The 27,040-nt window shown below is 48.2% G+C and overlaps 1 protein-coding gene across 3 annotated transcripts in view; it reads left to right on the top strand.

Annotated features, from left to right (window-relative positions):
* The first annotated feature begins 3,118 nt into the window (after window positions 1-3,118).
* Window positions 3,119-27,040, top strand: part of CCND2 (cyclin D2) — a 41,284-nt gene continuing 17,362 nt past the window's right edge. The window contains exons 1-5 of one of the 3 annotated variants that reach the window (XM_080391650.1): window positions 3,119-4,444; window positions 6,285-6,505; window positions 8,075-8,290; window positions 10,927-11,086; window positions 22,221-22,351. In XM_080391650.1, coding sequence (XP_080247776.1) covers window positions 6,311-6,505; window positions 8,075-8,290; window positions 10,927-11,086; window positions 22,221-22,351 — 702 coding nt within the window. In that variant the 5' untranslated portion in view covers window positions 3,119-4,444; window positions 6,285-6,310. Of the gene's footprint in view, window positions 4,445-6,076; window positions 6,506-8,074; window positions 8,291-10,926; window positions 11,087-22,220; window positions 22,352-27,040 lie in introns of those variants that run through there. The other 2 variants (XM_080391651.1, XR_013928803.1) reach the window with 2 other exon arrangements.

The following is a 27,040-nucleotide window of genomic DNA, read 5'->3' as shown; positions in this document are numbered from 1 at the left end:
ATTAACAAGTAAAACTCTTTACTTCAGTAGAGGACATTTATTTACACTGCTTTATTTTGGTTTACTCTTGTTTTGTTTTTCATGTGCTTGTCAGGCAATAAAACTTTCCATTACATTGGTTTGACCATGTTAAGAAGACCAAAGTCAACAGGTCTAGAGAGCATTTCATAGTCCCTGAAATGCAAAGAGGACATATAAAATACTGTATTGATGGTTATATAAGCCAGAATACTTGTGAAACTAATATTTCTTTATGAACAGTTTTTGATGCTTTTACAGAGGAAACAAGCCAAGTGCTGAGGGAAAACAATTTTTCTTCCCTTTAAAGATCCCCCTGTTTTCAGAACTCAGTGCTCTGTACATCTGCACAAAATGAGAAGTCCAACTTATCCCCTAAACAAGTTGTCACTTAACACAGTTGTTCACATGGCTTCCAAAACAAAATCTCACACTGATGTAGCTTTGTATAAAATATCTTGCTATTTGCCAGACAATATATGCCTCATATGTTTCAGCAAACTATTCAGCGTGGGAACCTGTATCAGGATAATTCTCTTCCTGCAGATTAACAGAATCATTACCCTTTACTTTTAAAATACAGCTGCTTCTGGGATTATTTAGCAGCTCACAGCAATGTTAAGACAAGCAAAGCATGCAGCATCCCTTCCCAACTCCTCATACAGGAGCAATTTGTCCGAAAGTCTTCCTCACCCCTCCCATTTGTATAGACCTGGGCATGTTACACACATATATTGAATGCACAGTCTTTGTCTCCATGTAGACAGAAAGAAAATAAAATGGAATTGAAGCTCCACGTTTGTTTTGGTAAGAGCAGAACCGCATGTGTTGGATCAAGATCAAGAGACCACAGAGAAAAGTCAGAACATTACTTTTGAAGGAAGGTGTGTGTGACAGAAAGACGCTTCAAATGTTGTTGATAAACTGAAGGTCTGGGGACAGACAGTCTTTTAGTAACCTCCCCTAACAGTCCAGAAAGAAAAAAGATTGTGCATTTAACGTCAAAGCCATCTTTGAACTAAGGATTGATACAAACATCCCAGACAGCAGGGAAACCACAGCGGAATGCAAGAGATTAACAGCAAAGTCAATTTTAAGCAGAAAAGCAAGCTGGTTTATAAGCAAAGAAAAAAAAAAAAAAAGGATTCCTTCAGATCACCTTCAGACACTATTCATGATGAAAGAGATACCAATGTTCATACCTGTAATTTGTCAGAACTGTTCCTGCTCTTTCAAATATCTCCTCCAAAAGCCAATTTTTTTTCCCAACACCCCTTAGCACAGAAAGAATAACGGCGTTTATGTACAGTTCTGCATACCGGGGGCCCGATCCTGTAAAAAATCTCAAGAGCTCTCCCTTTCAGTTGACTTCCTGGCTTGTGGGAGGCACCTGTTAAGTGTTCCTGTACCCTGTAAATGAACAGCAGCCTTATCACCCAGCTCACCAAGGACAGGATCGAGTCGGCAGCACTTGCTGCAAAGTACGTGGCACCTCTGCAAGATAAGGCTATGGCACTGGGAGAGTTTAAGCAACACAAAATTTTCCCTGTCTCCCTTATAGCAAGAAAAATGCCAATCCCAGACTTCCAGCTCCAGCAGAAATTTCTCATCCGTTTGAACTCTGTTGCTGCGGGAAAAACTGCAACATCTCACCTTAATTGTGCACGTGGCTGTGCTACCACAGGTTGTAGGTTCTATACAGATTCACAGATCGCCAGAAGGCAACACAATGATTATGGATCTGGGTTTTTTTTGGTGTAACACTGGTCACAGAACCCCATGTAGTAACTCCTCCTTCAACTCTGTGACTGTGATTTGTGGTAGAATATACTTTTCAGGATTTAACCCCACCTAACCTTAAAGACACAGCCCTAAATGAAATACCAAAGGATTAATTAAACTCGTAGTTGAAAAGTTCACATTATTGTTAGGCTCAATGTACCACCATCACCTCTACCATCCTAAATTTCCCTGAATTTCTCTAGATTTCTCTAGCTTGCATTCATGTCAAACCTGGGATTGTCTTTGGGCTAACGGTGATGAATTTATGAAGTCTTCCAGCCTAAAACATGAGTCGCGGGTACATGATCATTCTTGTAGCTCTTTTTTGAGTCCCTTCCCATCCTGCCTAATAAAGAAATCTATGAGTGGAGTTGCATGCTCCTTGCACTGGGCATTGCACAAACACAGTTTCTAATTACTGCCCTGACGAAGTTTAAGTTAAGGAATGAGAAAGGATAAAAAAGAAACTTTGCATGAAACAGAAAGGAGTAAATACTTCAAAATCTGTTAAGCAATCATACAGAATTCATTAGTTAATGCTGTAACTGTTGTGCCTGCATAAAATCACCCTCTAAAGGCAAGTATAATTTTATTACAGGATATATTTCACATGCTCAGTAATTACATTGTTTAAGGTGGCTGTTAATGATAACACTGCCACTGCACAGGTATTTAGAGTCAAAATTTGCCTGTACAATTAAAAATAACTCCTTGAAAATACACAGGCAATGCACAGCAGTTCCTGCAGTATCCAAATCCTTTCCTTGTCTTTAATCAGAAACCAGAGGAAGGAAAAAATAATCTTTATTGTGTTGTTCATGTTGAATGCACAGCATGGAATTACAGAATTCACCTTTGGACAGCTAAAAGTCAGATATTAAAAAACCCCAAACAACCAACCTCCAAGACAGACTGCTTCCAGTGACTGAAGTTGGAATAATTTTATTTCAAATCTATCGCACATTTTATTATTCACGGTGTTTGTTTGCTTTCAGGGATTTCCTCAGCTTGGACAGTGGCAACACATTCATCTGTTTCTTTTTTGGCTTCCAGTCGGTTTCACTTTCAGATTCTCATGTTTCACACTCCAGCCTTCAGGTTTCAAGCACTGCAAGGGAATACTCATTTCATTTAAACAAACAAAAAAACTGCGGCCGGCGGGAGCACAGGCAGCATGTCTGTCGGTCAGCAGTTCAAACGCAAAACTTAATCCCATGCTGTGCCCCGAAGCATCTTCACGATGGTTCTCTGGGCTTTGCAAAGAAAAGGAGTGAAATAAATCGGAGTGATGACGAATTAAGGATCTATTAAAAAAAACACCAAGAGTCACCGCTTTTCGCTGCGCTCTCGGACCAACACCGGTAAAATACCATTACACATTACCGATGCCCTGACAACCGCGCGTCGGATTAACGCCGAGGAGCCCCGACACCAGGCTTGATGACCTGAAGAAGAGGGGCTCCCAAGGCACAAGCAGCGACCCCGGCGGCATGGCCCCGCGGGCAGCGGTGGCGGCAGGACAGCCCCCTGCCCGCCGGGCTGCGGGGGGCGGCGGCGGCTCCGCGCAGGGCGCAGCGCGGCTCCGCGGGAGCGCCCGCCGGGGTCTGCGCGCACCGCCGCTCCGAGCCGCCGGGGGAAGCAACGGTGATTTAATCACTTGTGCTTTTAAACGGGCGAAGCGGCTCCGCAGAAGAAGGAGAGCGTGTGCGAAAAGTATTTTTTTTTTCTTTTCCGGAGGGAGGTTGGTATTTAACATATGGCACTCGGTAATCTCTACACGGAGGCTGTTAAAACATCTGCTGCCTCCAAACGCATGCGGCAGCGCCCGTGGGCACGGGGACAAGGCGAAGGGGCACCTCGGGCACGCTGGCTTCCGCGGCCGCGGGTCCCCGCCGTCCGCCCCGGCTGCCCGCCCGCGGCCGGCGGCTCCCCGTTGGAAATGGGTACCGCGTATGTAAAAGCCGTCGAACCGGGGAAAAACAGAGGTTGTGGGTTTGGTTGTTTTTTTTTTTACGACGTCGCTGCACATCAACGGCACCTCCGCGTGCAGAGCTGGCATCCTTCCATTTATTGATTTTCGTGGGGGGTTTTTCCTAACGGGACACACACCCCCGCCAAGGTGGCGGTGAGGCAACGGCACGCCAGCCGGGGCCACGGCCGCTCCCCCGGCGGCCGCCCCATCGCGGAGCGCAGGGGGCCCCCGCATCCCTCCCCCGGTCCCCGCGGCTCCCCGCCGCCGGCAGCCGCGCCGTGCCCCAGACATCACCCCACTTCGGAAAGTCGGTGCCGGACAATTAGGACACCCGTTGTCCTCCCCCCCGAAACGCACATAAATCACAATCGCTGCATTGTCGGGCTACAAAGCCAGACGGCAGCGCTTATGAATTTAAGTTTGGAGAAGGAAAACGTGCGCTGACACAACACGCTCCCTGTTCACAGGAGTAGCCAGGAAGGGGAAATGAATGGTGGAAGTTAAAGAGCCTTTCATTGCGGAGCACGCCGCGCCGCAGCGGGTACCCGATCACCGCCCTCGACGTACGGCGGGGGGGGTGCTCCCTCCTCGCTCCCTTCCTTCGCCCTCCGCAAACGCGAGCCTCGCCGGTCAAAGCTCTGCCCAAATCCGCCTGCGGCGGGCTCGCCCCCGGTAAGCTTCCGCCTCGGGGGGATGGGGGTGCGAGGGGCCACACACGGTGCCCGACAGCTCCCAGACGACGCTTCGTTTTGGCGGTGGCCGGGAGCTGCTCGCTTCGGGGACGGGACGGGACGGGACGGGACGGGACGGGACGGGACGGGACGAGGCAGGCGCGGAACTGGTTTCGCGGAGACATGCTGCTAGCAAGGCGTGGGGGGCTCGGCTGTCCTGGCCCAGCCCCGCGTTTATCGGGGGTTGGGTGTGGGGGCGCCGGGGCGAGGGGGAGGCCTGCTGGCTTTTTAGTGATGCAGTGGCCCTTTGCTCCGACGGGCAGGTTAAGTGCGGGGCCGTCCCAGCCGGTTTTTGCAAGGGAGCCGCTGGACTCCGCAGATATTCAACCCTCGGCAAAGCCGGTCCCATCCCGCCCGTCCGTTTTGATGCAGACGGGCGAGGGCTGGCGTGGGAGGGGGCGCGTTTGCCCACTCGCGGGCAACGACGGCCGGTCGGCTGCCTTCCCCGATACCGGCAGGGCCCGTGCGGTTCCCGGGACCGGCGGTGCGGCCAGGTGAGGAGGCCCCACCTCGCCCCCTTCCCTCCCGGGCTGCTTTCGATGCCGGGCAGCACGCGTCCTTAAAATATAATCTGCCCGGTAACAATCAGCGCGCAGCGGCGAGAGCCCCAGAGCTATTGGCTATGCAAATGGAGGGAGGGGAAGCGGCGCCCCAAACTCCCCACTCAGCCTTTAAGGCGGTATTTTTTTCCCCACCGCCAAGCCCACCTCCGCGGCGCCCCGGCGGGGAGCAGGGGGAGGCAGGACGCCCCCCATCCCCCCCACCCCCTCGCCAGCCCTGCTCCTCGCATGCCCCGGGGTGGGCGGCTCATCCCCGGCTGGCCCCGGGCAGCTCCTTCCCCCTCGGGAGCCTCTGCTCTGCAGCGGCGGAGACCTCGCAAAGTTGACACATTTCAGGCGGGGAGCGACTGCGACGCCGGCGAAGCGGAGGGTGGAAGTCACCCGGTGCGGGGCATAACTCCTCTCCCCCCCCCCCCCCCCCCCTTCCTGCGCGGCGTTTCCTAGAAAGTTATATCAGTGTGGCCATGCAGTGCTAAAACGGTTCGCCTGCTAGAAACACGTATATGTGCCGGAGGAAGTAGCGTGGTGATTATTGTTAGATTTCACCCCGAAAAAGCCGAGGAACCCCCACTCGTCAAGGGTCATTTTCGGGTTTGCCGTGAGGCTGAAGTTCGCAGGGAGCTCTGTACCCCTCCAGCTGCAGATTAAGGGGGTGCCAGAGGGGAGAGTGGGTCAAGGGCTGGAGGGGTGGGGGTCGGGATGTGGAGCTGGCACCCCGCTAAGCCAGGGCGTTTCATCCTTTGCCCCAATCGTCTCAGTGGGTACCGAAGGGGAGCCCTTAGTTTCCTGCAATAAGAAAAGGAGGGGGAAATACATTCAGATGGGCTCCCACAGAAGGAAAGCATGGAGCGGATTTCATTTGGTGGCTGGAAGGAAGAGAAGCTGTCATTTGTGTGTGTGTGTGTCCCTATACGAGGGCCTCCTGGTTCCTTGTTAGCTTATAGAGAGGAGGGGAAAAAAAAAAAACCCGCGTTTGATGTTACGTCTGACCAGCTGCTGTTCTCCATAATAACAAGAGAGAACTGCCTGCCCTGAGAGTTGCGTCACTTTGCTTCAACTTTAGGCTAGAAATCGAGAGAGGGAGAGACGAGCTTCAAGGGAGGCAGGAGCGAGCTGGAAAGCCCTGCCGTCTTCCTCCCACCCACCTACCCCTCCTCCTTTACCCCTCTCCTTTCCCCACCCCCTTTCCCCCCTCCGAAAAAAAAAAAACTTTTCCATCAGAGAAAGAGGGAGATCTCTTTGGAAACATGGAGCTGCTGTGCTGCGAGGTGGATCCCGTGAGGAGAGCTCTGCCTGACCCAAACTTGCTCTACGATGACCGCGTTTTGCACAACTTACTAACCATAGAGGAGAGGTATCTGCCCCAATGCTCCTACTTCAAGTGCGTCCAGAAGGACATCCAGCCCTTCATGAGGAGGATGGTGGCCACTTGGATGCTGGAGGTTTGTATCCCGGCGCCTTCCCCCGGCCCCTCGGAGCGGTGCCGGCCGGGGGCGGGGGGAGGCAGGGCGGCCGGCTGCGGGCTCCCCGCCGCGGGCAGCACCTCCGCCGCGCCTCGTCCGCGCTCCCCCTGCGGCCCCTCGCCCCTCCGGTCACGGTGGGGTTTCTTCTTGTATCCCCCCCACCTCCTCCTCCTCCTCCCCCCACCCTCCTGAGCTCACCCGGTGCGGTGCGGTGGGGGAAGGGGCGCGGGGAGCGTGGACAGCCCGCGGTGGAAATGGCCCCTTCCGGGGGGCTGCTGCAAAGCGGGGTGCAGGAGGGGAGGAAGCAGAGCGGTGGTGGTGGGGAGGGAGAGTTGGAAAAGTCATTTGCAATTAAAAAGCAAAGAAATGCCGCCTCCGGCTGCGGCCGGCCGGGAGCGCTTGAGATTGAGGGTTTTCTGGGAAAAGGGAGCTGCGCCCGGGGCAGGGCGAGGGACGGGGGGTGCTCAGTGCCCCCCGCGTTTTGCCCAGCCGGGATTTCGTGCCCACGTATGCAGTAGTGAGGACGTGCCTTTTTTTCGCCATGTTGCGTTGCATGCAACTCTGCTCCGAGGCGCCGAGCCCGTCTGCCCCCCTTCCTTTGCAAGAAGGGGCTGGGGACTGCCCCCCGCCGCTGCGGCGCGGCCCCCGGCCTGGCGGGGGGCTGTCGGGAGGCCCGTGCAGGCGGCGGAGCCCCCCTTCGCCCCGATACTTAAGGCGGGGCGGCAGCGGGCCCAGGTCCCCGCAGACTCGCTTGCCTTGCCCTGGCCCCACCACCCATCATTTGCCCCTTCGGATCTCCTTTGGGGGGGACTTTTAGCGGACCAAACCCCTTGGGTTGGAAAGACCAGACTCCCCGCTTGGTTTTCATGTGCGATTTGTGCTTTTTCTCCCCGGCTCCGATTTTTGGTAAATTTTTGAAATAATTTTTTCGCTCGCTCCTGCTAAAAGGATCCGGGCTGCTCGGGCTCTCCCCACCCCACCTCGCCCTCGCTGTGTCTCCCGTCCTTACCCCCCCCGCCGCCGGATCGGGGGCGCAGGGCAGGGGGACACCCCCCGCGGGAATTTTTGCAATTGTCGGAAACGATAGGGGATCGTCCTGGGATGCCACCGGCACCAAAATCGGGACCCCCGGGGAAGTTGTAATATTTTTATCGATTTTTTGAAAATATGACGAAATAAAAAAAAAAAAAACGAAGAAAAATTGGGTCGCAAAAAAAAAAAAAAAAGTCGGAGACTGCTCGCTTGCTGCTGGATGGGGCTTTTCGGCTCTCCCACACAGTGTCTTGAATTCATTTCTTACTGAATGAACTAAAGGAATGTGAAAGCCGATTGACAGCCTTCCCAGCCTCTCCAGAGATCTCCCCCTCCCCCAAAATTTAGCTCCCCGGGAAACAAAAATAGCAGGAGCCATAGCAGGCAGGCAGTGGTCTGTTTCGTGGGATCACTCATTTATTTATTTTTTCCTTCTTGTCTCTTTCTCTCTTCCTCCACCGCCCCCCCCCCCCTCCCGCCGTCCCATCCTCCCCTCCCCACGCTCCTCGCTTGCAGGTCTGTGAAGAGCAGAAGTGCGAAGAAGAAGTTTTCCCTCTGGCCATGAATTACTTGGACAGATTCTTAGCTGTGGTGCCCACCCGAAAGTGCCATCTGCAGCTGCTGGGGGCGGTGTGCATGTTCCTGGCCTCCAAGCTGAAAGAGACAATCCCCCTCACAGCCGAGAAGCTGTGCATATATACGGACAATTCCATCAAACCCCAAGAGCTGCTGGTAAGCAGCCCCCTTCCACCTTCCCCCCGCCGGCCCCTCACTGGCCGCCTTCTCCCTGCCTCTCCCTGTCTCCTCATCACTGTTGCCACCCCCCCCCCCCCCCCCGCCTTTTTAAAAAGTCACTCTTCCCACGGGTTCTTGCGCATTCTGTGCATTGTCAGAAAGGGCTAAAGACACCGAGGAGGGTCGACCCGAGCCCGCAGGCACACGGTGCTGGGGGGGATGCTCAGCACCTCCCGGTCGGCTGCTCCGATGCCGTCCCATGCGGTGCGGCGCAGACCCGCCTCCTGCCGCACTCGCGGGCGCAGCGCTGCCGGCGGGACCCCGCGGGGGCTGGGGTGGCCGCGGGGATCTGCTCCACGCCGCGTGTCCCACCCTCCCCCTCCGTGGGCGCGGGTGTCCCCGCAAGGGACCTCGCCGGGAGGGAGGCGCCGGGCGCACGTGCGCGGGGCGGGCGGCGCGGGGCGGGGGCGCCACCTGGCGGCAGACACGCGGCGCCGGGCGTGACTTCACCCCCCGAGCGGCTGCCAGGCGGCCCCGCGCCCCCGGCCGGGCAGGGGCGGGCGGGGCGGGGCCGGGCCGGGCCGGGGGGCGCCGCCGCGGGCGGTGTGTGGCCGGGGCAGCGGCGGTGGGTGCGCGGCCGCCTCCCCCGGCTGGGTGAGCTCCCCTCCGTGCTGAAACCGGGGGGGACCTCGGCTGTGGGGTGGCGCCCGGGAGGGCTCGTGGCTGCGGTGCCAAGGTGGGAGGCCGCGGCCTCGTGCGGTGCCTCCTGGGACGTGGTGGCCGCCAGGCGACGGGACAATTCAGCTCGCTTAAACAACCCCCTGAGTAAAAGTCTGTCTCTGGTGCATCTGCGGAGCGAGTCCAACATCAGTTCAGACGTAGCGAAAGCAGAAAGTTAAAAAATATCAGAGTGATTTCAGGGAACAACTTAGTATTTGCAAAGCGCTTCGTGGCGCGGAGCCGCTAGACGAGCACTCGGGCCTCCCGGTGCGGTGTTACTCAGCCGGCCAGCTTTGCTCTCGCAATCACAGGCAAATCCCAGGAGAATTTCTCCTGTGAATCACTGGGTGATGGCAGTGGGAATTCCCCCGGGAAGGCTGGGAGCTCCGGCTTCTGCGGAGCGAAGAGCTGTGCACTGCAAACCCTGCCGTGGCTGTTGCAGCCGTCAGGTGTCCCTTGGTGTACGGACCCTGTCGGGGCAGGTGCCGCGGCCCTGCGAGAAGGTGTGGAAGGCTGTGCCTGCCTTTGTGCGCCGTGTGGATTTAAGCGTGTGTTTTAAGCGCTTTCCAGTATTCAGTCCTCTAGATTAAAGTGCTCTTCTATGTCAGTATCTGTCACATTAGCAATGTTGGGAAGATCGGTCCTTAATTAACATGATTGCCATTATATTCAAACATTTTCTAGGTTTTCTCGAGAAAGAGAAAAACCCGATCTGCTTTCCAGGGCCTTTTACATACGTGAATGTGAGATTTTTCAAGCTATAGAGGGCTCTGTCATAATCCAGTAGGAATGTCTGTAGGGAAGTAACTTGCTGTTAAAGTGGGCATCTATTCAGAGAAACGACTGCAGAAATGGCATTGTGGGGTTCATGTTTATGGTTTCTCAGCAACGCTGGTTGACGTCTCCTCGGCTGCAAAATTAAAGGACTTTTTTTTGACTTGCCAGCTCTACAAGCTTAGCTGGGGCTCCCCACCACGCTGGGCTCCATCAGGCGCATGCATCATCGGGACTCAAGAATCAGTGCATGGAATTTAGTTAATAGCTGATACTTGATACAGAAATGAGTTCAAGGCCTGAGCTTTGTCCTCTCTGTGGTGCACTGTAAGGTATCCAGGACTTATTTTAAATGTTGAAGCGTGCAGGTCTAGCCCTGCTTGAACACCATGGCTGGGTTTGTGGATGAGGTACCATTTCTACGTGTAGTCACGTTGCAGGGAATGACCAGTAGTTACATACGCGCCCAAGCCTTCCATTGATTTCACTGGGAGTTTTGGGCGTTCAAAGAATGTGGGAATGGATCGTACATGATTTATTGGCAGATAATTTACACAGGCTACTTGGCTGCATTACGTGCATTTCCTTTCTGCAAAGCCTGTCTTGGAGTAGTTTAAGCATCATCAGATTTATCTGCAGAAGCTTTTGAATACGGTTTTGGGAGAGAATGCCATCAAGCTAACTTCCCCAGTTCTGAAAAAAAGAATGTATATCTAGGTTATTTTTGTGCATGGTTATCCCTAGGGCTTGAAATGGCTATAAAGTAAGGACTATAGCCATTTAAAAGAAGTTACTAGGAAAGGACCACAGTGACCTTGGCAATATCTAATTGCAGGCTAAACTTTCTGGGTGGGCATTCAGCACTGGATACAAAAAAAGTAAAATCTTGGCAGGAGCTGCCAGGTCTCATTATTTTCAGTAGAGCCTGACATTTCCAGTGGTTTTTTTTTTTAAAAAAAAAAAGAATAAAAAGAACAAAGTCAACAACTTCAAAGCAGTAGGGGCATACAGAAAAAAAAGTTTGAGCAAAACCAATTTAGCAGTGATATAATTACAATCAGAGAAATAAGAAAGTGGTTTTTTTTTCAGGCTTGCTTATGGCTTTTCTTCTTTTCTCCTCTCCCCGTGCCCCCCTGCAGGAATGGGAGCTGGTGGTGCTGGGGAAGTTGAAGTGGAACCTTGCAGCCATCACCCCGCACGATTTCATTGAACACATCTTAAGGAAGCTGCCTGTACCTAAAGACAAGTTGCTTTTGATCCGGAAGCATGCACAAACGTTCATTGCCCTTTGTGCCACAGGTAGGCCAAGGTGCTCTGGGTGTGTCTGCTGCTTGCCGTGTGGTTGGAAGTGCAGATTAGTCACTGGTGGTGCGAAAGCTTTTCACCCCCTCCATCCTTACATGATGCGGGAAGAGTGGCTGAAGGCAATGGGACTGTTCGCAAAGGGCATCGTGAATTAGGTCCAAAACTGCATATAAACAGAATCCTTGCCATTGGGAACTGTAGTGCAGTTGCAATACTGCTCCTAACGCATGTGGTATTTTTGCAGTGAAGTCAGTAAGAGGAGATTAAACTGTACAATTTTCTACTTTGCCCATTCACTAATTTTTTTAAAGGGCCACAGATCGTTTGTAAGGGCAGCCAAATTATTGGAAGCTCTTATGGCCCATTAGCCCAAAGTGCATTGAGCTAATTCATTAAATGAATGTAAATTTTTCATTAACTGGACACTGTCCATATGCAAGGTAAAAATTGTATTTTAATATGTATGTGATACTACCATATTATTGAAGCGTAGGGAACAACAATCAAAAAAGTAATGCCTTTTTTAATAAACATTTGGATACTTTCTCTTCACTCCAAGAAAGCAGTGAAACTGGTCTGTTTCATAGGGAACCGTTATACTCTCCTTTTGTCGTATGTTTGGTTGAATACAGTTTCTGAAGATTTAGACGAGAATAATTGCTTCAGTGGAAGAGAGGCTTTTAATGTATACCTGGCTGAAAAACCTTGTTTTTTGTTTGGCTTTTTTTTTTTTCCCCCATTGACTTTTAGAAATCAACGTACTCCAATTTTCATCCAAAGGATTATCAGTTAGACCACTTCTTAGAAGCTAGACCTGGAACAGATAAACAATATGCAGTGTTTTTCCAGGGTTATTACCGAATAGTGTATGGCTCAATGTTTGAATTCACTACAGTTTGACATTCCGTGGTCCTTTGTGATAGGAACTGTTCTGCCTGCCTGTTTGCAGAGGCAGTAGGAAGACAGGGTGCCGCTTTTGGGTATGAATGTCTACTGCTATGCTTACTTCTCAATATTTGAGATGTAGAGACTGCTTTTACAGTGTAGGCCAGTTTTTACTGCCTCAGTCGATCAGTTTTAAAGAATTGTACATGGGCTGTGTTAGGATAATTGACTTTTTGGTTACCAAGATGTTCAAGCTTTTCCTTCTTTTCCTACCACTGTGTGATCCTTTTCAGGCAAAAAACCACAGGACTCAGTAGAAGTACTACTCAGTCTGCAGGATAACCCTTGGTAATTCATCAGACATTTCTGGACTAATTAGCTTTTAACTTCAGGATTAATCTGTTACATGAGCTTTGCTTTCTTTCTTTGCCTTCTCCCCTTATCCAGGATTCATTCACACCATCCTTTGTCTTCTGTAAAAGATAGTCTTTCCTGTGGACATTTCTCTGGATCCTCACAACACCATGAGACATCAACCTCCATCGTACCTGGATGTTGTCTTCCAAACCAGACCAGTCTTCCTTCTCTTTTGTTGCTTTCATCTCTCACAACACTGTATTGGTTTATTTTTTTTTTATCCAAGGGGACATTTTCTTGAGTGACCTAGGTTTCATTATGATTTAACTTTTCAAATTCTAGTCTGTAATTCTTTGCCGTTGAAGTTTTCCATATAACCAAACCATTGCAGGACTGTGGGCTGCAAAGGAGTTTCCAAAATCCATGGCTTCTTTCCACTCTTTCTCCATGAATTCTTTGACCGTTAGCACCATGTTAGCACTAGTCCATTTACTGAGATCCTAAACAGCACCCCCTTTCCAATCCTTAGCCCAGTTGTGCACTTCTGTCGTGTTTCCCTTGTGTGATCTGCTTTGCATGTCTCCAATGCATCAACCAAAGTCCTTTACGTAGAGTTTGAAGAGGCAACAAGTCAGTTTCTTTTCTTGCAAGTGAAAGACATAATAGACTGTATATGGAGCTTCCCAAGTCAGGGCACCACACTGCTGGCTGTAGATTTTCCTTTTTATTTTATTTTCTTCTCACCCCATTTTCCACAAACCACTCTGTTGGCATTTAGCTTTGGGAAGGACCCATAATCCCTTGCAGTTTTGAAAGCAGAGCTCTTACCCAAGCCCTTGTTCCAAGTTTTCTACCTCACTCCCAGTTTACTAGCAAGTTACTGCCCCCACTGGCATTATAGGAATGTTGTTACTACTGTATTTCACTTTCACTGCCACCCTTCTCGAAGTCATTCTTCCCTCCTCTGTGAAGAAAAGCCCCTTCTCATCAGACTTCCTTCCAGATCCAGTTGTCATTTCCTTTTCTTGTCCTGATTGTTGTAGGGCTGTCATCAGCCGCTGTGTTTCTTCTTTCTCTTTCTCCCTCAAAGCTTCTGCTCTCCACCAGCTTGGGTTAAGCCTGGTGTTTCATTTCCCCATTTGCCACCTTTTGGCAATATGACCTCCTTTGGCATTTGTCTGCCTCTTCCTTTGCTTCTTCCATGGATGTTTTTAGCCCTGTTTTGACTCTCTACTGTTACCAGACCTGACCTCACAGACTGGCTAACAGCTCTGGTCTAGAGCACAGCAATGAATCACTTTATTTCCTGATTCACCTCAGTGCAGCTTTCTCTGCTTTCAAGTATTTTTTCTTCTTCATTAGTGCAACATGCAAAATCTGGCATATTTTGCACTTTTTTCCTCTAGCCTGACTTGTTTTTCACCAACTGCTCCATTTTAATTTCCCAGCAAAAGCGTTATGCCAGAAATTCCCAAGTGTTCCCTGCTTCTACAGAGCCGGCTGTGATCTTGGTCCTGCAATACTTTGTGTCAGCAAATGGAGAGGGAAGTGGCCATTAACAGTTCTGGATGTTGTGCTGGATACGTGGGGTCACTTTGATATTCATCTCCATTCTCCTGTCCATTTGAACGTTATGCAAAAGACGATACTTGGCTCTTTTGTATATTCCTTTCAGTCATGTTTTATCATTTTGGCACTCTAATCTGTTTCTCCATCTTTTTTTTGAGTTCAGTTTCTGAAACAAGCTGTGTGGATGTAAATCCACAGCCTCTCCCCAGTCCTTGCGGTGATTAATGATTCACATGAGCATGACTGAAACTGGAATGTATCCCTTTTTGCCCTTGGTCCCATCAGAACATACAGCAGCTGAGCAAGACAGAAGCCTATTCCGTGAATAAAGTTTTCTCTTTCCCCTGCCCTTCACTGTCAATGCTTTCAGGACCCTCCTTCTCTGCTGGAAGTGGCTGACAGCAGCGTCCACCCACAGCCCATCCCTGGCTGTGCTGCCAGCGCTGTAGCCATGCAAACAGGGTACTGTCATTAAGCGAGAGCTCGATCTGTTGGCTGGGAATTGCCCATGCGTAGGACAGCTTTCTTCACGCTGCCTCGCTCACTGCACATAAGAGCATGTAGATTGAGACACACTGGCCTACCCTAGTTTGTCATGATGTCATTTGTTTTCTCATCCCACTGGTGGCTCCCATGCAAACTGAAATCTCTTTCAGGAGTCTTCTGAATTTTAAAGGCATGAAGAGGCTGCGTCTGGAGCCCTTGTTGTTAGAATATAGCTTGGCAACATTGATGCTGTACTGCTTTCTTAGCATGGGAGGATCCTGTTTATCCATGAGCCCAATGGAGATCATCCTTTTGCTCTCTGGGATCATGTTGCTCTGACTGCACCTCTGTCTGTTCGTTACTTTGCACCCTTCATTCCTCCTCTGTCTCTTTGTACAGAGGGAAATATTTTCTCAGGGGTTGCCTGTTTGCTTGTGTGTGCCATGCTCCAAGCCAGGGAATCACTCCTGGAGGAGTGGGAGAAGGCAGCAGTTATAGAGCTGCATGCAGACCGTGCCACACTGCTGATGAAGAGAACTGTGCATTATTTCCTTGACTTCAGCATGCTCTTCATTTCTTCTTTTTCCAGGCTGTTCAGTCACAGATGCTCAGCTGCTTCCTTGCTTTGCGCTCTCTTGTTGGAGGCTGTACATGCCACTGTCTTGGTGCAGGGTACCCCTTTTTATGGCAGAGCCTGTAAGGGAATGGGTTTTGAGGGAGGAAAGGCTGTGCAAATCAGGCTTTCAGAAAGAGGAGCTGTGCGTCTCTGAATGTAAGCTGTAATGGAGAGACTAATCTCAGTGAGGAGGTTTTCAGTGTTTTATTTAAGTGGCAAGCAAAAAGCTTTGCAGACTTGCAGAGACAGAAGACAACTTGTGTAGATCCCTAGACTCAGCCCTTTACGTGGTCTCTTCTGTGCTTCAGCCGAGTCCTATGGCAGGTGAGATGTTCCCATGAGGGATACAAAGCAGCATCTCATAGACCGGTAGCTTTGAAAGCCTGTGTCTGCAAAGAGTCTAAGAAAGAGAAGGAAAATTTCAGCTTTAAGTCAGTTTTGTACAGTGTGCCAAACCTCTGCCTGCCCACTGTTTCTGGGACATTAATCATCTACATTTGAAAGCTGAGAAGGCTTTTTTTTTTTTTTTTTTAACTTCTGGGCCAAATCCTGGGTCCTTACTCAGACAGAAGTTCTGTGGAAGTCAATGGGAGTGTTGTCTGACCAAAGACTGCAGGATGAGGCCCACAGCCCTAGTAGTGATCTGGAAGGTAACCACACAGAATGCTTAGTAACACCAAGAGACATGTTTGGTCCTCAGGACTCCTGCTGGGCAAGTCTACTATGCATCCTTCCCCTCTCAGCCAATATAAGAGTTACTGGGCTGTGTCCCTGCAGAGGATAAAAGTGATACGAGCTTTATTCAGAACCTGTTCTTTGCAGAGGGAAAGAAGGACATTCACAGAGGTTTTGTTGTGTGGATTAATCTCTTAGAAATAAAATACGTGTTGCAGAGTGGCAGTGGTTGCACGAACACTTCTTGCATGATAGAAAGAAGAATAATGCACTTGAATTTATTGACATACAAAAGAAGGCTCTTGATTGTTCCTGGGAGAGGCAGCTCATATCAGTGTATTGACCTTTGAAGCCACAAGAACCGTAGAAGCTCCATCAACAAGTAAGCAGGGCCTGGGGCGTGCGTTGTACAAGCAGACTCGCTCCTTAAGTTGTAGGACCCATCAAATCTGGGAAGATGATGTGGAAGGAAATGGAGGAAGAGAGACTTTGCTGATACAGACTGGCATAATTCCAGCACTGCTAGATAAGTTGTCCTCCTTCCTTCCAGCTCAGATCTGACCTCTTGGTGGTTCAAGTGCTAACAGAATCCTGGTCCTTGGTTATGCTTCCTTTTGTGAAGACGTAGAAAAAGTGAAAATAATAATAAGTGCAAGCAGTTGTTCAGAAATAGTGTTTATGATCAGCTAATAAGTGTATTGTAGTGAGTGCTCATATACTCTACATAGACCGTTCAACGTGTTTTTCTGTCTCTACCTCACTTGGGTGGTTATGATGGAGCATTAGCATTTAGGATACTTCAGACCCATTTGCATAAAGGCCAAATAATTTTGCCTTAATTTAGCCCAGGAACAGAATTAGGTGTCTGCTGTCTTGCTTACTCAAAGAACAGAAGCAGGTCTGCATCCTATTTTACTTGAGAGTTTTTTGTTTGGTTGTACTTGGCACTGCCATGCCCTTTTTTGAAGGGCTGAAGAGTCATCTGGTTTTGCCTTTGAAAGCAGAAATAGTTAACATGGGGAAAAAGTTGCAGTGTCTTGTAGAAATATGAGAGCAAGAGAAAAACATGGCCAATGCAGTTAAAACCAACTGCCTTTGTAAAAAAAAAAAAAAAAAAAAAAGTAGCACACTGACACTGGAGTTGCATTTGGATCATAACAGACAAGAATTAAATTCACTACTTATATTGCTTCCCTTAGACCTTTCTTTTAAACTTAGGTGGTTAAATATAGATCCATCCTTGTCTTCGTAGTACAGTCAGACATTGGCTGGGTGAAATTTGAGGCTGGGTAAAATTTGGCCATTACCTGTATCATTTTAAACACCAGCATTGATGACTGTCATGATTCTGTTCTGATAAAGGTAATATTCCTTCTTTCCCACCCCCACCCGCACCCCCCGCCCCCGTGAGAAGCATTAAGACAGCAGTTTCCAATTCTACATTCACAACTCTGGAAAGGAACCTCTATCAAATTATAGAGATTAAAACTGCTATTAAAAAAAACCAGCCAGCAGCCAGAGTAGTAACAAGGGTCATGTAAGAAAGTAGAGTTCCCACCTGGCTTTGACACACTGGGCATGTTCAGCCCAGATATTTGTGAGGCTCTTTTCCTTCCGGCAGTTTTTATTTATTGGCTGTGAGTTAGGTCTTCCCCTTGCAGGACCTCTCTGGGTCCCTGCCTCCAGTTCCCTCCTGCTTTAGACTGACTGTCAACCTTGCATTTTCTTGGCTCAGCGGTAGTGAAGTCCACTGGATCAGGAGACAGCCAGCAAAACAGCCTGGCCACGGTGTGCAGGGTCCTAGATCATGGATTACATGTGCCGCATGTGCAGAAAAATGTCCTCGACACGTGCATGCATTCATGCCCTGACCGTGTGAGCTCCAGTCTGCAAGCAGGGTGCGGATTCAGGGTACCCTGAATTTGCTTGGTAACTCTGGCTGAGCGGTCCAGAGGTGGCGTGTTTCAAAGGGCAGTGTTTCTTGTATCACCTTTTTTTATTTCCAGCACTGAAGGCAGTGGGGTTGTTCAAGATTGGCCCCTTGTTTTTAAGGTCCTTTATGAAAAAGTTGATGCCAAAACAGGAATGAGACGGTTGCTAGTGTTTATTGCCTGGAAATAGAAGGTAAAACAAGTCCTGCTTTCTGACAGCCCAGTATCTTCCCTTGAAGTGTTCATGTGCTCCCATTTTCATAGACGACATGTTGTTGCACTGCTTCTCTGACAAGAAACAAGGCTCTTGTACTTTCTCATGGAATTGCATGAATCACAACAAAGTTAGAGTCAGAGCCATGCCTTCTGTGCAGACTCTGTGTGCCAGTTAACCAAGGCTGCACGTACATCCAAAAGAAGGATTTAGCTTTGCTTCAGGTTTCCAGTAAGAATAAGATTCCCTCTGTAATTCAGGGTTCATCAACTCCAACAAGAAATTAAAATAAAAGCTTATGTTTCAGCTTCAAATGTTTAGGTCATCTCTGTCCTCCTTTTATTTTGATATTTATTTTTTAAAAGCTCAGGGCAAGCTTTTGACTTAATTCTGGGGACAGTTTTACCTGGGTTAAAACTGAGTCAGGATGGTGGGACTTGGTTTGTTGTCATGGAGGGAGCAGGGATAGAAGATTATAATTGAAAACAACATGTAAAAAGCTTGGTTTGAATTTCTTGATGGAATGTAAGAGACTCGGGGGGTTCTGCATCCCCTCAGATACGGTACTTAATATTTATGCTTTCGTTGCACCTTGACAAACATTTCACGTAGTTATTGCTTTGCTTGAATATGGAAATATGTTAATTACGGCCTTTATTCCACTGCCTGCTCTTTTCCTCAGCCTTTTCTATTCAACCCTCTAGGTGGCCCAGCACAATGTGGCTTCTTTTCTTTCAATGAGCTCTTTCCACACTAATAGGGTCCAGGGTGATGTGGAGAACCATGTGCACAAAATTGGTGCACCACCCCCCATCCCTTTGTGGGCATGTCAGGTTAAATTCATATCAGCAGGAGGGTCACTGCCATGATTTTCAATAGCGCAAGATGAGGTGATGACTTCAGACAATGGCGCCACACTCTCCAGTTGGAGACACTTGCCTCACCAGTTGCAGTAGTTAATTAATATGCTAAAAATAGAAGCCAGTGATACAAATCGCTGCCTGTTGTACAACAAAGACTGGGCATGTGTAGCTTTGATAGCCAAGTTTATGGTGCTTGTTATGGAGGGAAGTTAGTTTAGAGCTAGAGGCAACGTAAGACTTTCTGGATGCTGAGCTTTAGTCACTCCGGGCCTCTGGCCATTTGCTCGCTGTCTCATTTGCATTATGAATGACATTAAGGGAACTAACAAGGTTATTGGGCATAGAAATGTTCGCATGTGACCCCACGTGGAAGCAGACCTACAGCAGTGCTAGTTGGCAGGGGCACTGTGGCTCTTTATTCGGCTTCCTAGGAAGACGGCTTCTGGGAGTAGATACAAAATCAACCACGAGAAAACTGGTGTTCGGATAATGTGAAGGTCTTGATGCAAGCCCCTCAGAGGCAAGGAAGTTCAGAGGGCAGGCTGGATCTGTGTCCTTCACTCAGCCCGCTGTGCCTGGCCGGTGCTGAGTGTTGAGCGCAAGACATGGGAGCTCCAGGTTGCTTGGATCTCCCCACCAGCCGCTCAGGGCTGGGTGAAGCTGCTCCGTGGGGGCTCAGTGGCTGTGCATGAGGGTGTGGGTCCATCTGGGCCTCTGCGTGGGTCCGTTTCCCCCTGCTGCTGGCTCAAGTGACGTGTGGGAGGGGATGGACTTTGCTTCTTGCCCACTGCATCATAGCTTCCATAGGGACTGTCCAAACACCAGCAGAGATTGAGAGGTGTCACGTCATCTGTTTATTACATCTTCCCAAAATCGAGACAAGGAGGGGTAAATGATAGGAAGTTCATTGCCACCTTGTAGTTCCCATGCGTAACTAGGAGACAGGTTGTCAGGTCCAAAGGTTAAACGTGGGAGTCACTTCCCAACTTAGGGCCATGTTGGCCCAAGCGCAGCCTCGTTCACACTAATTCAAGCACATGGCATTCACAGACCCAAGCAAAATGCAGTGTGCACAAGAGGAGAAACTGACTCACGGAGATGTAGTCTGCTTTAATTTATCCCTTTTCTAAAGAGATTAGTGGGATTGCTGGTGAATCACTGTATGTAGATGAGAGCAAATTTCACATTTGAACATTCTTAAATCTTATAGATGTTTGTTATTTGCCAGGAGGAGACTGGACAGTCACAGAAGCCCATAAACATTTACAGTCTTTATAAAAACCTCTCATTATTGGAGTCCTTTAACCATTCCTGCTCTTCATATTGGACTTTGTAAACTGGTAGCCCAGCGATCATGCTGGCTACCAGATCAACCCACAGGAACGAGCTACTGCAGCAGTCACCAAGGGCTGAGTCCTGGCCCCCCCGTCAATAGCAATGAATGAGAATCACAGAATCACAGAATGGTCGGGGTTGGAAGGGGCCTCTGGAGATCATCTAGTCCATCCCCCTGCTAAAGCAGGTTGCACACAATTGTGTGCAGGCAGGTTTTGAATGTTTCCAGAGAAGGAAACACCAAAACCTATCTGGGCAAAAAGAAGAGAGGCAAAACGGCATAAAATGAGGGTAGTTTTGAGGGCTTAAAATCCCACTGTATTTATGGCCTTGTCTTGATGTCTGGCCCGATGATAAGTGCAACCACAGGCTGAGGCACTGGGGATAGGGCAGGCTCTGTGGGAGTGCATGTGCTGTGTGTAGGTAACTTTATCTGTTTTCCTTGGTCATCCATTTACAGGCTGGATGGGGCTACACCTTGTGTGCGTGTGTATGAATCCGTGTGAGGTAAATGTGAAAGTGATTCTGATATGAAAGTGCAGTTCATGTTACCTCGACGTGCTGAGATCAGCATCCTCAGGGCTGGTCCTGCACTGATGCGTAGGAGTCAAGGCTTTCCTGTTGACTCATTCATTAGTGGGGGCAGTATAACTTAATTTTCAAAGTCATCAGCTTTCCTATCTACAGTGGGTTCTTACTATTACAATAGTGCATAATTACTATTTTTGTAATAATGGCAGTCCATATTTGTTGCTTCAGTCACTGGGAATTTGCGCCTTCAGAAGTGTTTTTCAGAAAGAGTATGATGTCTGCTGAGGTTGCCTGGTAGGAAGCAGCCTGTAACAGTGGGCTTACAGATGGTCACCTGCTGGTGGCTTTGTGAGACAGATAAGTCCATGTCAGGGTCTCAGCTCCTTCTTTTCTCTTCCCCCATCTGACATCCCCCCTTCAGTTCATCTGGATGAACTTTATGACCCAAGTTCCATTCTTACCTGACTGCTTCTTTCCTTGCGGGTCCCAGTGACGTATTCCAGTCTGGGGAGGAACATGCCATCTCCACAGCTATTGCAGTATCTGCCAGCTCAGAGTCTGGGTGGCTGATAACAGCTCTGTGTGTCTAAACTTGAACGGTTATGCAGACATCAGCAGGGTTACAGAATTTGTGCTGGGTGAACAGAGGATTTGGGACCTGCCCTTAACAGAAGGGCAGTTTTCTGTAACAATCTGTTTCTATAAATAGACTGAATGTATTGATTATGGTTTATTTCATGTTAAATATTACTTGGGTTTCCTCTTCCTTCTCCTCCAGTCCCCCCAAATGAAAACTGGTGGGGAAGGATTTGTTAATGAGTTGTTGTTGAAACAAAGAACTTGCAAACCAAGTTTCATTTTAGGAAGATATTAGTAACCTAGAAAATCTCCTGAAAATGGTATTTAGTAGGACATGCCTGGTAAACCGGTGGCTGTGGCAGTATCATAAACCGTAAGATTGCCTTATAAAGGTAAACAAGAACATTTAATTTTATTTCCATTTCTCTCCTCATTTCCACAGATGTGTGAGTGGAAGTTTTGAAACGTATTTTCAACTTGTTTAGTAAGAAATAGTAATGACAAATGCGATCTTTGTTTTTTCTTTGATTACGTAGCTATGGGCTGTAAGTGTTCTCACTTCCTAATTGCAAAGGTGGTAAAGATGAACTGTTAATTAAAATCTCTTTCTCGGACAGGTCTTTAAATGCTCCAGTTAATTAAGTCTTTAAAAACTGACGTGACTAAAAATCTCAGTTTGGTCCTTTGTGATACCTTATTCCAGTTAGTTTTCCAGTTAGAGAGCTCTAATGTGACCAAGACCCAAATTTCTGACACAAATTACAGAAGGCCTCCTTCTTCTCTTTCATTTTCTTTAAAACTAAGGAAAGACTATTAAAAATTGTCCAGGTTTATTTTATGCATCAGTGAGAATAAAAGACCAAACCGCATTTCCATTTTAATTTGCAGATCTGTTACCCCTCCTTTGACTGCTTGTGATGAGCAGTGTGACTAATGAGCTCCGCTGGACCCAAAAGAGTGGCACTTTTCCCTTTCTTCTACTTCCCTGTTTTTTATTCTTGGGTGTGGTTTTTTATGTTGCTTGCCTCTGATGTTTTGCAGCTTTTCTGGTCTGGGCTTGGACTAATTCCCAGATCTATTCTTGCAGATTTTAACTTCGCCATGTACCCACCGTCAATGATAGCAACTGGAAGTGTGGGAGCAGCCATCTGTGGCCTTCAGCTTGATGACGGGGACAGCCTCACGGACCTCCTGGCCAAGATCACGAACACAGATGTGGTGAGTGTCCTGCATTCCTCTTCTCCTTTCACTTCTGAGGGCGTGGTGGAGAACTGGGCCATCAAACCCGGCCTGTTCCTGAAAGCCCAGCGGAGTGAAGGAGGGGCATGCTTCCAGAGTGAGTGGGTTGCAGGTGTGGGCCCAGCACCTTGGTTGCGGTGCTTTGAATGTCTAAAGCGCCTTGGCCTCCTGGGATCGATTTTCATTCATGCTTTATCCAGCAGCTTGGTGGGGAGAGTGTGCTCTGCCTGCCCTGGCTGATGGTCAGGCACGCTACAGGGGTGAGCTGCCTTGGGTACCACCTTGGGCGATGGAGTGAGCAGGCAGACAGCATCCCCCAGGGCATAAGGTAAACCGGTATGTGTGCTGGTCCCTTGTTCACAACCTTGAAACTGCTCTTCTGGCCCTTGTTGAGGTATCATCTAAAAATCCTTGACTTTATGGAAGTGAATAATGAGCTAATCCTCTGGCGCTGGCACAGTGTGAGGCAGGTGCAACCCAGGCTGTCTGTAATTAGTTTTTGTCTGTAACTTCACTAAGCTCGCCCCATGAAAGGCGTTTCTTGGCTTGTCAGAAAGTCCTGTCATCAGTAAGACAGGTGAATCTGGTGTCGTTTCAGTGGTGTACAGACTCACTCAGAAGTGATTTTTTTCATCTGGGGTCAGCTTCTATTGGGGACACCAGAAAAACCCAAACCTGACAGCTCTGTGTGGCAGTCTCAGCAGGAAGCTGGGAGGACCGAAAGGAGCGCTGGGAGTGCCTTCCCCAAGGGGTAGTGCCTCTTCTGCCTGCTCCTGTGTCGGGGGGACACGGGAGAGCTTACACTCCTGCGGGTCCAAACCACTTGGTCTGTGGATAAACAGGTATCATCTCTTGCAAAGCTGACATGTTTTGCCGTGATGAAATTCACTCAAAAGGAAGGAAGATGAGTGAGGCTTTCTGAAGTGCAGGCCACTAGTAAGATAATGCTTTTTTTTTACCATAAAAATGCCAGCTTCCAATGTGTAATGTGCTAACTATAAAACTTTTAATTGTTTTTACTTCGCAGAGTAAATACCCTGTGCATTATTATTTCCTGCAAATATTCTGCATTTTTGTTAAATAGGAATAATCTAGTTTAACCAAAAAGGGAAGAACTCCACTATTTCTTTTTTTCTTTCAATCAAATTGATCCTGATTTTCAAGCGCAGTTCCAGGGCTTCCCATTTCTTTTGCTTGGAACTGGGTTTTGCACAGAAAAATGAACATTTCCGGTTCTGAATGATTATAATGTAAATCAAGTAGCTACTGAAATTTAGCATATTTATTTCAGTGTAAATGAAAATTTTATACAGATAGTTGCTCATTTGTGTCTGTTTGGTAAGCGTGGAGAAACAGAGTGGTGATACATTACAGTAAGCAGCAGGAACGTGCAAGAAGAAAAATCCTATGTAACAATTCAGACAGCGTGGCCTGGTGCAAGTATTGCACAAAGCTTATTTGAACAGTTGTTACATTTAGACTGCATAAATACATTAAGTTTACTTCATTTATGTCGATAACAATCATTATCTGTTGCTGGTACCGATACTGGCATTATTGACTGAATGAAATTTTCTCCTTGGATGTTTGTCTCACTGGATATAACATGATGAGTTCTGGATGCTGCATCTAGCAAATGACTCTTGAGTGGGCAGATGTGAGAAGGGCATTAGAAACCAGTCAGAGGAAGATGAGGGTTTTGAATGAGACTTAACATCCTGTTAGCAAAGGTGCTGTCTTCAGCCAAGGTGGTGAATATCCACAGAGTAAGGAAAACAGTGCTAACCACTAGGAGCTTCTTGTGTAATTCTGTCTTAACTCCATGGAATGGGTGTCCCACTGCTGTGATTTTCCCTGTTACATGCTGAAGCCAGGTGAAGTTGTTCCTGCTCGGCTGCTGCTCATTTTCAGGCATGTTTTTGCTCATGTATGCTCATACAGCTGTTCATATCCTTGTGTTTTGAGCCCATCCTGGAATTGAGCCAGCTTAAAGAAGGGGGGAAGAACCACTTGTTGGTTTGGATTTAGGGGGTATGGGGGGCTTGTTTGCTTTCTCAGCCAATCAGTTCACTGATAGATTTCCAAGAACAGCCTCACAAACAGCTGGGAGAGCTGAGCACTAGCACAGGGCAGGAGATGGGGATGAGAAGAATTTCTGTAACCACTGTTGGCAGTTCTTGTACTGCAGCTTTACAAATTCCAGCCTGACAGACCAACTTGGTAGTCAGCAGGACAAGGATAATGATGAGAGCAAAAGAATGCCAGTGTGAGGTGAGGAACAGGAACACAAATAGCCCTTACTGTGGCAGGGGAGGGACAGGGAGGCTTGCAGAGTGCAGGGGGAGTGAATAACTGGAAAGTTCAGAGGGAGCTTTCAGAAGGTTGATGCCTGCTTCCACAGCTGTGAAGCACATCACTGCCCACAGAAGTCCCTGGGTAGTCATTTGGAAGGTCCTTTTTGAGGACAGAAGCAAGGGGTGCTGAGGCACCACCAAACCCCAGACCTAGAACAGCTACCCTCAGCAGAGCTTATTGCTGTGTTCCTGTGCCATCTGATTAGCCATGCAGTCTTTCCATCACTGGACCGTGTTCCCCATATTGGTAAGCTCCAGATAAAACTTCCGATACTGTTTCCACAGTCTTTTTAGTACTTTTTAGAAGGGAGATGCTAAGGTAGCCCTTGCTGGTATATCTGTATTTTAGATGTTTGGCGAGTTGTGATCAACTGTTGAGTAGCTGGGTTCTGTCTTTGTGGAGATTCCAGGGAGTTGTTCAGGGTGGTTCTTCATCTCCTCTAAAGAGCTTCCCTGTGCAGTCACAAGGTTCTTGTCCCTTCTAGCTCTTCTTCAGCATGGGCAGGAGGTTTGGTAGCAGTGACAGCACGGTGCTGACAATACTCAGCATTTAGGTGAGGGCAAGCAAGCTCAACACACGGGCCAGAAAGGCTACATCATTGGGATCCTGCAAGGTACTTAGCTGTGCCTTGATTCTCTGGTCACAGGGGAGAGCATTTCCCTCCCTCACCTGTCATTTTTGCAAAGGGATTTTGAGTATTCCTTCTTGATGCAGCCCTTGCTGCAGTAATCTGTTCCTTAGTCACTGTTCAGTTGGGTTTGTGCAGTTCGTGCTGCATGGGGATGATGATGCTCAGAAGGTCCCACAAGGCAAGGTGCAGCTGCTCGCTCATACAGCCGCTCCTTACAGTAGGGATTACACCCATGGGTTTTCCTGCTGCGCTTTTCTGCGTGTTTCTGGTTGCTGGCTGCTGCCTTGCTGCTCTACCTGTGAAGCCCTGCTTGAATCGGGATCCCATCTGATCTTCCCATGCCCAGTCTGTGTGCTGGGGATGTTTGTGAAGGCTTGTAGGGGCGGAAGAAAAGTCACAGTAGGGTGGCTTTTCTGGTGGAATTATTTCTCCTTGGTGTCGTAGAGCCATGTTAATTGACTCCCCAAGCATATACTACACACAGTGACACTTGGGAAGGGAATACATGGCTCTTTTTGCTGTCGGGAGTTTTTCTGGATTCTCTTCATTTGATACTTATAGATACACACTTAAAGCTCATGTTCTTTATTATAGGTGATACTGAGGCTTTCTTAGGCATCCCAGTGCTTCTTAATGTATGGCCTTTTTGCAGCATCTCGCAGACTGGACAAACTTTGTGTCTCAGGCTGAATTTTTCTATGCTGATTGTTTCAGTCTGAAAGAAAATACCTGCCAAAACAGCTTAGTAGTTCTTAAGTGGTTAGAAGAAAAAAAAAAAAAAGATACTGATTTTTGCATTGAAAATTTCTTCACACCTTTTCTTTGAAATTTAACAGATGTGGTTTTGTCAGAAATGTGCTTTTTGCCATCCTGGTGAAAATCTTCCCAGATCTGACTGAGCTTATATGCCTTTGGGGGAAGGGAAAAAAAAATCACTCTTCCCAAATAACAAAGAACTCTTTGCGTTTCACTGGTCACATCTCTGCTCCAGGAGTCTGTCAGCGCTGGGTAGAGACAAGCTTTCTTCCCTTTGCTCCTGGTCTCAGCCCACAGCAGCACAGACTGTGGAGAAGAGTCTTGCTTGACCCCCAGGTCAGAGCACACTCAGGACAAAAGGAGCTTCTGGGTAATTTAATTGCTGAAAAATTTAAGTCTTTGCAGAAGTTACAGGTGCTGTCATTTTTTCCAAGACATTTCTGTTCTTGTGGTAGTGGTAGCCTTAACTCAAAATCCATCACCTGCAAGCTGTGAAGTCTCAGCCCAACCATAGGTGGCCAGAACTTCTAACTTGGGCAAAATAGTGTATTTTTCATTAGCCAGCTATTTGGAAATGGGAGAAATATTTTGGTAGAAACTAACTTTCATCCCACATGTTAAAGCTTAGAGATAAGCAACTGAAGACAGGGTCTCAGAGAAGTATGGAGCAGTCTTAGCAATAGGTAGTAATATCAGCTTCATCTGAAAAATATAGATTAGTAAAAGATTGTGTACAAGTTATCCCAGGGCTGTGTTAATGAAGAGTAAAGACTATTGTAATACATTTTATGCTGATATTTAATTAAAGTTGAATGAACAGCTTCAGTTCTCTCACTTCCTAATTTCAGATGCCTGAGAGCTGTTCCTGCAGTGACACAATTAATTCATCATTGTTGCAGCACTCTCCAAACTATCAAGCTGCAACA

The sequence above is a fragment of the Falco punctatus genome (genome assembly GCF_963210335.1).
Source record: "Falco punctatus genome assembly, chromosome: 6".
NCBI classification, from domain to species: domain Eukaryota; kingdom Metazoa; phylum Chordata; class Aves; order Falconiformes; family Falconidae; genus Falco; species Falco punctatus.
Note: the sequence above shows the minus strand (reverse complement) of the source record. Positions and strands in the feature narration are given on the sequence as shown.